Here is a 12,941-nt window from a genome sequence, read left to right as displayed (position 1 = left end):
AGGTTAGCTAATTAGCTGCTGTTTAGCCATAATCAGCAGATTTTGGACCAACCTGGCGATACTTTCTTCATTCTCATTTCGGAAGTCAGTGGTGTCTTCAGAACTCCTATAGCTAGTTGCATTGAAATACCTATAGAAAATGCTCCATTATTAAATACAGTTTTGTGTAACGGATGTGAAACGGCTAGCTAGTCAGCGGTGGTGCGCGCTAAATAGCGTTTCAATCGTGACGTCACTTGCCCTGAGACCTTGAAAGTAGTGGTTCTCCATTTAATATGTTAATTGTTCATTTTGGCAATATTTACTTAGTGAAGACATCGGTACAAAACATATTGAATGAATCCCTGATAATACTCAGGACAGAAGGAAAAAGAGATGTGGTTCCATGTTTTTATTGAGGCCTTGCTCTCTCATAATAATTCATTATAGCCTTTGTTGCGCTCACACCAAGCATCGTCAACATCAAGACACCCATGGTTCCTCCCACGACGTAGATCATTGTCAAAGCCTCATCCCCTGCAAGGAAACAGACACATATTGAATTATAGCTGTACTCTGTAAGGGTGATGTGTATGCTTCCATACAGCCGTCACGCCTTAAGCTAGCCTAAGGCAGAATTTTTTTTTAATAACCTTTAAAATGTTGATACATTTTCCACGGGTCGGGTCTTCTCAACTCCCATCTCTAGTTGCAGGTGAAACATTGGAATTTAGTAAATGCTCCGTAATCAAATAAAATTTTTGCTTCATGAAGTATGAGAACAGGATACCTTTAGCATCTGATATTTTAAGTAGAAATTGTCCACCAATATTTGATTTTAAAAGACGAAGTTCCCATTAATATTGACCACATGGAAAATGTAATTCAATCTGATTTCTAATAATACTTTTACCCGACTTAGGACCAACATTTCTCCATGTTTTCACCATCATTGTAAAGCCCTAGATATTTTTGCTGCTTTGACAAAGTCATTTCTGAAGAGTTATTTATTTCATACGATTAGAGATACATTAAGAAAAAAACTTGTCCCTCATTTTAAGGTCAAACCTGTTACGTGAACTGAACTCACGTTTTAATATGATGAACCTAATCCATTTTAAATAATTTTTTCAAAAGACACATCTTAGTCAAATCATAATGTAAAAGCTGGTTCTACTCTTTCTGGTGGAAAACTGAGCAGGTTGAGCATAACATGTTAATAACCCCGTGTGCCATATACAGGCTAGAAATGTTTTAACAGTTAAATTATTTTTGTAAAGCTTGCATTCAATTGTCCCTCCCTGTTGCATACAACAAACTTCCATCCCCCGTCACAAGAGGATTTAGGGCTGATTTAAGATGAAATCGTCAACCCTGTTACTTTAATTGGCACTTACAATTACTATAGTCAGTGCCTATTATTTAACCTTGATGGGGGGGAAATAAGTATTATGTTGAACATGTGTTTGTTATGACAGAATGTTAAAATCAGGTGAGAAAAAAGTTACAACACCCAAAAGGGACACATTTCCTGGAACGACCCAACCATCTTAGTCATTTCTCATTGATTGGGACAGGCGGGTGTCAAAGGGATGTCATTTACAAAATGGCCTCCAACACTCTACTCAGCAAACTGGATGCAGTCTATCACAGTGCCATCTGTTTCATCAAAGCTCCATATACCACCCACCACTGGCCGTCGCTAGACCCACTGGCTCCAGGTCATCTATAAGTCTTTGCTAGGTAAAGCTCCGCCTTCTCAGCGCACTGGTCACCATAACACTCACGCGTAGCACGCGCTCCAGCAGGTATATCTCACTGGTCATCCCCAAAGCCAACACCTCCTTTGGCCACATTTCCTTCTAGTTCTCTGCTGCCAATGACTGGAACGAACTGCAAATATTGCTGAAGTTGGAGACATGTCTCCATGTTTTACACATGGAATAAACACTGTTGTTTGTGTCGCACTGCTTTGCTTTATCTTGGCCAGGTCGCAGTTGTAAATTAGAACTTGTTCTCAACTGGCCTACCTGGTTAAATAAAATGTGAAAAAAAAAAAAAAAAGAATTGACGCTGGATTTCTGAGTTGCGGTCATGACATGAAACACTTTGGCGTGGACACCTAAGTGTCTCGATCGATCCGGAAGATCGGAAACAGACAATATGGTGGAGTACACATTGTTAAGATCACCTCATTGACATTAATGTATTTCATTTTATAAAACAGCATTTTCTAAGTTCCAGCGCTCCACGACGGCAGTTGAGAAGACACGGGTAAGTTCCAATTATGGAAGTATCGCCATGTAACAGTTTGTTGAAAAATTGCTGCTGGTGCTTTACACGGGTTAAGGTGTAACGGCTGCATGGAAGCATTCACATATCACTGTTACAAACTGAATTAGTATCCAAGACATCATTTGGAGCATCCCCAGGTACCACAGGCCTGTTCAAGAATGTTACAGAAGTTTCAGAAATAAATGTATAGATTAAAACGATATCGGCAACGCTCAAAACGTTTCACATCACACCAACTCACAGTTGGAGAGTTTGGTCCCTGGTGCCGCCTCGGGGGTGACCATCAGTGGTCCTGCAGACACGACCACAGCTACATTGATGTATGGATCCCATCTAGCTGTTGATCTCTTTGAAAGTCTGTGGGTGGTACAGTTCTACAGAGAATCATAGGAAAATAGGTATAAAAAAATAATGACATTAGTCATTACTAATAAATGTGCATAACTGTTTGTCCGATCAATACAGATGTTTGTTGAGCAAAGGTGAATATCAGCTTTAAAAAGATGCACTATGCAGAAATCTCAACCATTTCCTGGTTGCTAAAATTCTAATAGTTTGCCTAATTTCAGTTTGTGACTAAACAAGTAAGTCTAGTGTAAGAATCATTATACCATCTAAACCGCTGTGAAATATTTAATAGTTTGCCTAATTTCAGTTTGTGACTAAACAAGTAAGTATAGTGTAAGAATCATTATACCATCTAAACCGCTGTGAAATATTTTCAGCCGTTGGAAGCTGGTGTACAAAAACTAAACTTAGAAATAGAAAGCATAGAAATAGCTCATATAGAAAGATCTACCGCTTCTTAAACTTACTTTCAATTAAAATGACTGCTCTGTAACACATTTCTATGTGTATTTGTAAGGTCTAATACATATGTCCTAATCATTCTTACCATTTTTAAACTGAACAACTATCTACTAAGATTTTCAATATATTTATAATGGCAAATAGACTTGAACTTGTTAGAAATTTACCGTAGTACAGTCCTCATCGTGACTGCATATCCGGGCCAGGCAGTGCATGTAGATGGGTAACTCCTTGGGCATAGTGAACATGTGAATGGAGAATCTGCTCCTCTGTGACACACCGTTCACAGACAGCCAATGAAAGGTGCTGTCAACAGGGCAGCTGAGGACAAGAGAATAGGGAATGATGCCAAACTGTTTTTTTTAAGTCTTGAAAATCCAGGGTCATGCCCAGTAGGTTTGAAACAGAAGATAATGTTTGAAAACATGGAGGTACCATGTTGTCCAAAAACAAATAATATTTTATACCTCAACAAAAGAACCCTATACTCTAATAACCTATCCCCCCATCACATAATGCCTCTACATGACATTTTATATTGCTCGATTGAACGCAGCCCAGAGTTTAGAATACCATATTTCACACCAGGGTCATAATCACTAGAAATCAAACAGAAGAAAATTGACTAAAACAGGCGAGGCTACCTGAACTTCTCCAATAACAAATTCTTGTTTTTTGTGTGCACAAATGAATATGACCCAGTACAGTAACCCACCCATCTAGGAGAAAGAAGCCCTTGGTTTCGTCTTGTGGATCCGGGCTCTCTGTGGCCCAGCAGGAAATCACTTCTAGCAGGACCTCCGAGGCGAACGTGTTGTTTGTCAGGAGGGCCACCTCGAAGAAGAGTACGTCGCTGAGGTGGAGGGCGATGGAGTCTCTGTAGCCGTAGGAGAAGGAGTTGTCGCTGTACATGGTCATGGCCAGCCCCAGCTGATGGGAGGAGTTGTACTCCACCACAGAGTGGGAGGTGATCCTGGAGGGGGTAGAGAGGGGATTCTGATCCATTGTATGAATCAAAAGATTACTTGTACATTTCAAAAGGTACCGGTAATATTCCCTCCATTTGCAAGCCTTGCCAGGCTACAGGACCAGTTTTTCCTTGTAGGTCACCTAATCAGAAACATCTCCTGGCCCCAGAATTACTCCGATCTATCTTTTCTTACCACTCCAGATCTACGTTTATCTGGGTGTTGCGGACATAGTTCCGGGGGTAGATGCACTTCCAGATAACCTTGAGATCTCTTCGTGTGATGGTCCTCTCTCTGCTCAAGGTCACTGTCAGAGTATTCCGGAACTCGATGTGTGTTCTGTTCACCTGGACACACACAAGCATGTAAACACACACACATTCGCACAAGCATACGCATGCACAAACATACAATCCCATTTAATCCGCAGTGCTGTGCACAATGGCATAATTACATTACAGTAGTGCTTGGCAGGTACCCAGTGTGACCGGTTATATAGATTCCATTATAATCCCTTTGCATATCTGAATGCATGGTCACTCACCAGCCGTATCGTTCCACACTGCGAGGGTTTACGCAACACGTGGAAGTGGTAGAGCGTCTCGCTCTCCTCCATGGTACAACGGCCTTCATTCAAGACAACCGTCACGTCGCCACCAAAGTAGCCAATCAGGAAGGCTTTGGCGATACCTCCGGCCATCGATCTCGTCAGGCACTGGGTGAACATCCCTTTTTCTGTTGGAATTAATTAACTTTCTTTACCCTCAAAAGGAATCAGCGTCTTATTCATTAGGCACAGAACGGAAGAAACCAGACTGAAACAAGGAGGGACTGCCTGAACTTCTCCAATAAAAATGCTTGTTTTCCATTGCAACACGTTTAAAACAAAACGTTATCCGTTGTGTGCCCTATTGAACATGACCCATCAGTAAACAGGGGTGGTGAAGTATTGAATACAAAAAAAAAGGTACACCAACAGACATATTGCACGATAACAAGAAGCTAACTGACCATAACAGACAGGATGTGAGGCAGGGGTAGGAGGGGGAACGAAGGCGGGCCCGACGTCATAGAAGCCATGTTGACACACACAGGTATAGGAGTTCAGAGTGTTGACGCACAAAGAGTTGGCATCACACCTGTTCAGGTCAGGCGTCGCACACTCATCTGGGTCTGTCCAAAAGGGAGGGTAAAGTTACCCCTAGGCGCTGCTTTTGGGTCAGTTTCTAATTTCCCCCACTAATGGTTAAGGTTAGAATTGGGAGAGGGGAAGCTGACTTTACAATGGAGCATAAAAAAACAGCAGCAGCATTCTGTGTAATGCACAGAGTTCCATTATTTCAGTGATAGTGTGCCAAGCAACATACAAACCCCACATTTGGGCCTAGGTAGGCAAGAATTATAGTTTGAACGCGTCATACAAGTTTAAAAGACATGAAATGTTAAAAGAAATCTGACAATACTCCATGCGATGCTGTTGGTGGTTCTCTTACCATCCCAGTAGATGATCCCGTCCTTGACTGTGATATTGGGCGGCTGGAGGGACTGGATATGGTCCAGCTGCTCGCCAGGTGGTAGCGGTAAGTCTACGTCGGTTATGGAAGCGTCAAAGCCTTGAAAGGTAATCTTAGTTTTGGATTCGCCTTCCAGCTCCTTGAATGCAACCAACTCCACCCTGGTCTTAATTGGGTACTCTTTCAAAAGCTCCTCCAGCTATGGGCATGAATAAATGTCAGTGAGAGGGAGGCCAGGGTTGTGTTCATAAGACCACATGACAGAATGTTTTTATTTTTTGTAATATGTTTAAGTTAACGTTTCTTGTCAAGTCCAAGTAGTCCCTCTCGGTTTGTCAGTTTTATTCCATTTGGTGCCCAAAGACACTCACTAGTTTTTCGTAGATGCGCTTCAGCTCAGCCCAGGGCTCAGTCTTTGGGTCCAACACCATTAACCAAGGCACAATAAAGGCTAGAACTGAGAAAACAAAACATCAACCCTACAGCAAAACAAAGCCATAAACATTGTGTACATGGAAAGTCTGAGTATAAGCCAAAGCAGTTTAATTTCATAAGTAATAGCATAAAAATGCACGAGAAGACAATTAACAAAGCACTCGTTTAAAGAAAACGCTTTAACTGATCATATCAAGTGCATGTAGAATAACAAATCTGTTCCTGGAACATCCATTTATTCCTCTCCTAAACCCACCCAATATAAACATCCATTTCTTCCTCTCCTAAACCCACCCAACAATATAAACATCCATTTCTTCCTCTCCTAAACCCACCCAATATAAACATCCATTTCTTCCTCTACTAAACCCACCCAACAATATAAACATCCATTTATTCCTCTACTAAACCCACCCAACAATATAAACATCCATTTATTCCTCTCCTAAACCCACCCAATATAAACATCCATTTCTTCCTCTACTAAACAATATAAACATCCATTTCTTCCTCTACTAAACCCACCCAACAATATAAACATCCATTTCTTCCTCTACTAAACCCACCCAACAATATAAACATCCATTTATTCCTCTACTAAACCCACCCAACAATATAAACATCCATTTATTCCTCTCCTAAACACACCCAACAATATAAACATCCATTTATTCCTCTCCTAAACCCACCCAATATAAACATCCATTTATTCCTCTCCTAAACCCACCCAATATAAACATCCATTTCTTCCTCTCCTAAACCCACCCAACAATATAAACATCAATTCATTCCCCTCCTAAACCCACCCAACAATATAAACATCAATTTATTCCCCTCCTAAACCCACCCAACAATATAAACATCAATTTATTCCCCTCCTAAACCCACCCAACAATATAAACATCAATTTCTTCCTCTCCTAAACCCACCCAACAATATAAACATCTGGCGTAGGTTCAGTAGACAAACGTCATGGAACACGGGATCGAAATGACGTGAATAGAGATTACGTGCTTCCTTACTCTACGCATCAGAGGCACATTTGCACATGCCTATACAATACCAGTCAAAGGTTTGGACACACCTACTCATTCAAGGGTTTTTCTTTATTTTTACTATTTTCTACATTGTAGAATAATAGTGACGACATCAACACTATGAAATAGCACATCTGGAATCATGTAGTAACCAAACAAGTGTTAAACATGTCAAAATATATTTTAGATTCTTCAAAGTAGCCACCCTTTGCCTTGATGACAGCATTACACACTATTGGCATTCTCTTAACCAGCTTCATGAGGTTGTCACCTGGAATGCATATCAATTAACAGGTGTGCCTTAAGTGGAATTTCTTAATGCGTTTGAGCCAATCATTTGTGTTGTGACAATGTAGGGTTGGTATAGACAGCCCTATTTGGTAAAAGACCAAGTCCATATTATGGCAAGAACAGCTCAAATAAGCAAAGAGAAATGACAGTATATCATTACTTTAAGACATGAAGGTCAATCATTTCAGAAAATGTCAAGAACTTTGAAAGTTTCTTCAAGTGCAGTCGCAAAAACCTTCAAGTGCTATGATGAAACTAGCTCTCACGAGGACCGCCACAGGAGAGGAATACCTAGAGTTCTCTGCTGCAGAGGATAAGTTCATTATAGTTACCAGCCTCAGAAATTGCATCCCAAATAAATGCTTCAGAGTTCAAGTAACAGACATCAACTGTTCAGAGGAGATTGCGTGAATCAGGCCTTCATGGTTGAATTGCTACAAAGAAACCACTACTAAAGGACACCATAAATAAGAAGAGACTTGCTTGGGCCAAGAAACAAGAGCAATGGACATTAAACTGGTGCAAATCTGTCCTTGGTTCTGACGAGTCCAAATTCGAGATTTTTGGTTCCAACCGCCGTGTCTTTGTGAGAGGCAGACTAGGTGAAGCATGTAGGTGGTGTGATGATGCTTTGCTGGTGACACTATTTATTTAGAATTCAAGGCACACTTAACCAGCATGGCTACCACAGCATTCTGCCGTGATACACCTTCCCATCTGGTTTGCGCTTAGTGGGACTATCATTTGTTTTTCAACAGGGCAATGACCCAAAACACCTACATAAGGGCTATTTGACCAAGAAGGAGAGTGGTGGAGTGCTGCATCAGATGACCTGGGTCCACAATCACTGACCATAACCCAAATTAGGTGGTTTGGGATGAGTTGGACCGCAGAGTGAAGGAAAAGCAGCCAACAAGTGCTCAGCATATGTATGAAGACTGTTGGAAAAGTATTCCAATGTGACTACCTCATGAAGTTGGTTGAGAGAATGCGAAGAGTGCGCAAAGCTGTCATTAAGGCAAAGGGTGGCTACATTGAAGAATCTAAAATATATTTTGTTTAACACTTTTTGGTTACTACATGATTCCATGCGTGTTATTTCATAGTTTTGATGTCTTTACTATTATTCTACAACGTAGAAAATAGTAAAAATAAAAAAAAACCCTTGAATGAGTAGGTGTGTCCAAACCTTTGACTGGTACTGTATATATGATAATTCCACAACATTGTGCCCTACTGAACACAGCCCAGATGACACCAACCTTTGTCTTCATTCGGCCTCAGGGTGGACGCCACCGGCAGCACGAGGGCGTTGACGGAAACGTTGACTCCATCGAAACACACCAGGGCCGGGTCAGCGCTCCACTCGCCGTCACACTCTTCCCACACGTCCAGGGCATAGCGCGCACCCTCAATGAGCCCCAGGAGGGGGAGCAAAGGCTCCATCAGCCGGCCTTGCTGGATGGTCGAGCCATTGTCATAAGACAGCTGGTACTGAAAGGCCAGGCCCTGTCCGGTCCCACCAATCCACAGCGCTGTAGAGTCCTCAGGACGGTAGCGCAGTTCTGAAACACCTCTGGGTCCTAGGAGAGAGAAGAACGGAGTAGGGTGCAGTTGACCCAAGATAGTAGCTACTAAAAAACAATTGGATACCACGAAATTGGGGAGAAAAATTCACACACACAAAAAAAATACAAATAGGATTGGGGGAAGGGAATGTGATCCTAGATCTGTACCTAGGGGAAACATCACCCCTGAAAAGAGAGAGGAGAAAGCAAATACCCACCCAACATAGCAGATACAGGTCTGCAATACTGTAGTGGTCTTCAATACTGGCCCTATAGTCTCTACAGGGTGGGCAGGTTTGTGTTCCAGCCCAGTACTGCTGCCATACATACTGTCTACTGAACTAATCAATCAATCACGAATAGTTGAATCAGGTGTTGGATTGGAACAAAAGCATGTACATAAAAGCATGTGATCGCACTTTATTTAATCACCAATCAAGCTGATTAAATGATTAGGTTATCGTTATTCATTTTATCCATTCAATCCCCCCTAAATGAATCTCTAACCTAGTCAAAAATAGACATGAGCTGCCCAAACATCAATCACGCAACCGCTCAACATGAGCCCAGTTTGGCTCCAGTTTACCTGTGCGAGCGAGTACGGTCTTGGAGCTCATGACCACGCTGTCTCCACACAGCGCCTCTACTCTAGCCAAGTACTGGCTGCACGGCAGAAGGCTGGCCACCGTGTGGCTGGTGAGCAGGGTGGTGTAGTGGAGCACCCCCTGGTGGTAGATCCTGAACATGGAGATAGAAGAAGTGTTCCTCACCACCCAGCTCAGGGTGTAGTTGTCCGGCCCCGAGGAGGTCTGCCACAGGTTCTCAATTTCTGAGTGGACTAAAGAGAAGGCCGATAGTCATTTCCAAAAGTGTTCACCGTAAGCAAAGTAGGAGAAAGGCAATTCAAGACTGTGTGAAACCAGTGCCTTGGATGAACAGATGTTATGGGTTTACTTTGGCTGCATGTCAATAGAAGCAATTTCCTCTTTTCTCCTTCCCCTCATTTGCAGTGATCAGAGAACTCTGTTAGAATAGGTGAAAACACCCGTCCTACCCTCCTCAGAACACCGGTCCTACCCTCCTCAGAACACCGGTCCTACCCTCAGATTTGCGCATATAAAAGGGAAGGAGACGAGGGGATGAAACTTAAGGCTATTGACACTCAGCCTAGCATAGCATCAACTAGGTGGATCTTACCAGTATTCCCTTTGATGAGGACCATTCTGCTGTGGCGAGCCTCCGTGCCTGCCTGGCACACCGTCTGCAGGCCAAACTTCACCCTGCTACAGGGCGGCAGGTCAGATTGAGAGAACACAAAGGTGTCCAGTGTGTGCCTGAATGACCTCTCCTCCAATACATGGTTGGTGCCATTGAGGTAGAGGACCGTGACAAGGAAGAAGGAGAACTTGCGGTTGTCAGGACAGTCCCAGGACACTGTGACACTGCTGCTGTTCCACGTCGTCACCTGGAAATGTCTGGGGACTTCTGGGTCTGGATATGAATAGCAATTATGCAGCAATATGTAACAAAGTAATTACTCCATAAATATCAATACAACACAGTGCTACTCATCAGTAGCGAGCTCATGGGACAGGACATAAGTTATATTCCTCAAAAATCTATACTTTATTATTTTATATCATCAAAAAGGCCTGTAAATAACAGTTTGAACCTCTAAGAAAGATCGGTGCGATTACACAGGGTGACAACGACTAGAGCTACCAAGAGTGTATTCACTAGGAACTAGTGTATTAATTTTGCTACAGTATGCACTAATGAATACACCCCAACTGTACCTGTGATAGTGGAGAGACAGGTAAGCGAGTGGCTGCCTGCCACCCCCACACAGGCAGCATAGGAACTGCAGGATTCCAGGGCTGTGAAGCGGTAGTGGTTGGAGTGGGTACTGTCCACACTAAGGGCAGCGTAGGCCTTCATCTCAGAGTGGTATAGGGACACAGAGTGGACGGGGACAGGGGCAGCCGGGGGCTGCATCTTCTCTTTCCAGGACACCAGTAACATGGAGGTACTCCTGGACTCCAGCTTCAAAGGGTAGCGCACGGTGTGACCTAGGAGAGGAGATGATGGGAGTGATGACTACATTTATGACCTGCACACCAGTGGTCTAGTGGGCATATTCCCAGATCATCACCTGAATTCTGTCTCCATCTTGATTTCACTTTTGCTCTCACTCCCTTTTGAGTCTCATGTCTGTCGATCCATGTTTCCATCTAACTACCTTCCTTCATCTCTCTCCTTCCATCTCCCTCCCTCCATTTATTTATCCCTCTCCCTTTGTGGCTCTCTCGGTCCCCCTCACTCTCTCAAACAAAGACAAAGACGTAACAACGTTACCGAGCATGAGGATGAAGTTTGGGTCCTGATAGAGGTACAGAGTGCTGTTTTCACACGCAAACACCTCATTGGTGGAGAACAACTCCAGGGCTTCCTAAGAGCGATAACATGAGAATGGACAAACATTAATCTTTCATTCAAAAGGGACATTATGGTGACACCAGATAAGAGGAGAATGTCATCACTTATATTACAGGTCTACCCACCAGAGTGCTATTGATGGGCTGTTGGTCAGGTTTATGTATACTTCTGAACTCAATGGAATGTGAACCTTCAAGTGAATAAAAAAAATATTATACTGTAGCCTGATCTAATGAACACCAATGGTAATCTCAGAATCACAGAACTAAAATATTGCGTAATTTGTTTAGATCAATGGATACAGGACAGTGTTTGTACTTAAATAAAGTCAATGAGTGGAAGGGTGGAAGACCTATACTTACCTGGGAAGATGGAGAATATCCACTTCCAAACCGTGACACCATAATGAAGTGTCAATTTGTGTTCCACAGTAGTGGCAACTGTCAAAGATGAAAATGTGTCCTCTCTCCAAATGGATTTCAATTTGGTGGTGTTCAACCATAAATGTCCTTCTGGCCAACTGTAGAGAATCAAAGTGAACAAGACACATAGGTGTAAGTTAGTGCCAAGTGCATGGTTCAGAAGTTTGGCATGATTATGTGTTTATGAAATACTGGACTTGTTTACCTCCCAAACAAGGAGTTGTTGCTGATTTTCCAACATATGGAGAAAGTAAAACTACTGCAGCTTCCTGCAGATTGTAAGAAGCTAACGTTACATGTCACAATTAACTCATGAAAATCAACCAAACCCCGCGTCCCGGGAAGAAATTAAACTAAATATATGTTTGTGTGTAACTCATAATTGATGTGGAAACAGCATAGCCACTCAGTATCAATTACAAACACGACAATAACGCACTTAGCACGCACAGGCTACTTACCGAGAGATATCGTGTGAGGTACAAGAATGAACAATATAAATGGAAACGCGAAACAGGTCCTGCAAAAGCAAAGTCGGTGTTCTTTATCAATAATCATGGCCGTCTTAATTCACCATTAAATGAATAAAACAAGAACGAAATTAAGTATATGTTTAGCCTACATGTTTCTTGCGGCTGTTATTTTGCGCTCAGGTATGGGTAAGCGTGATTGAGTTGACGAAAACAAACGACTGACCTGACGTCATCGACTAATAATGACCAACAGGTGCAGGTCAATCTGATAGGGCCCACTGTCTTGGTGCAGGTTTGATCACAAATTATTTGCACAATATCATATATTATGATGTTTAACTAATGTTACAGATATGGATTGGGGGGAGGGGAATCTGATCCTATATCTGTATCTAGGGGAAACGTCACACAGAGCAATATTGTGACCACCCAAGAATGAGCTGAGCTTCACATCATGGGAACCTATTATCTCGTTAGGTAAACGAAAGACCACCTGCCTCCCATTACTGGAAGTGCAACACAGGGTCCTGGCTATCCCAAGTATATCAGTCATGAGTCCTAATCCACAGTTGTCTGACAAGGGAAGTTCTGTCTGAGAACTGTCCAATTGGCCAAATTAGTGTCACGAGTATCCACACAGGCCTCTGTAAGAACCAAAGATTCTTGTTGTTAAACTCAAGATCGTTCACATGGGGCTTTTACATGGGAATCAT

At 42.5% G+C, this 12,941-nt stretch overlaps 1 protein-coding gene across 2 annotated transcripts; it reads right to left on the bottom strand.

The window, feature by feature from the left end:
* Positions 1–376: 376 nt before the first annotated feature.
* LOC110511775 (uncharacterized) lies at positions 377–12,572 on the bottom strand. Of its 2 annotated transcripts, XM_036945116.2 has the most exons (19): positions 12,378–12,572; positions 12,217–12,275; positions 11,961–12,024; positions 11,696–11,853; positions 11,459–11,523; positions 11,253–11,346; positions 10,694–10,966; positions 10,095–10,388; positions 9,484–9,735; positions 8,592–8,912; positions 5,938–6,023; positions 5,546–5,765; positions 5,064–5,225; positions 4,597–4,787; positions 4,248–4,399; positions 3,800–4,057; positions 3,252–3,405; positions 2,516–2,648; positions 377–516 (listed from the first exon to the last, which is right to left on the bottom strand). In XM_036945116.2, coding segments are annotated over exons 1-19 (3,063 nt in total). In that variant the 5' UTR covers positions 12,380–12,572; the 3' UTR covers positions 377–391. The 2 variants fall into 2 exon arrangements, with proteins under 2 accessions (XP_036801011.2, XP_036801010.2); XM_036945115.2 differs by having other exon boundaries at positions 12,217–12,422.
* Positions 12,573–12,941: the final 369 nt, after the last annotated feature.

The sequence above is a fragment of the Oncorhynchus mykiss genome, chromosome 21 (genome assembly GCF_057628025.1).
Source record: "Oncorhynchus mykiss isolate SJ-2025 chromosome 21, ASM5762802v1, whole genome shotgun sequence".
In the NCBI taxonomy this organism is placed as follows: domain Eukaryota; kingdom Metazoa; phylum Chordata; class Actinopteri; order Salmoniformes; family Salmonidae; genus Oncorhynchus; species Oncorhynchus mykiss.
The sequence above is the reverse complement of the archived record's forward strand: the minus strand, read 5'-3'. Positions and strand labels throughout refer to the sequence as shown.

Excerpts from the sequence above, each read along its gene's own strand:
- LOC110511775 (XM_036945115.2), bottom strand. The coding sequence starts at position 12,313 with ATGATTATTGATAAAGAACACCGACTTTGCTTTTGCAGGACCTGTTTC. Across the intron at positions 4,058-4,247 it reads ATAAACGTAGATCTGGAGTG|GATCACCTCCCACTCTGTGG; the intron begins GTAAGAAAAGAT and ends TACCCCCTCCAG. Across the intron at positions 2,649-3,251 it reads ACGATGAGGACTGTACTACG|AACTGTACCACCCACAGACT; the intron begins GTAAATTTCTAA and ends GATTCTCTGTAG.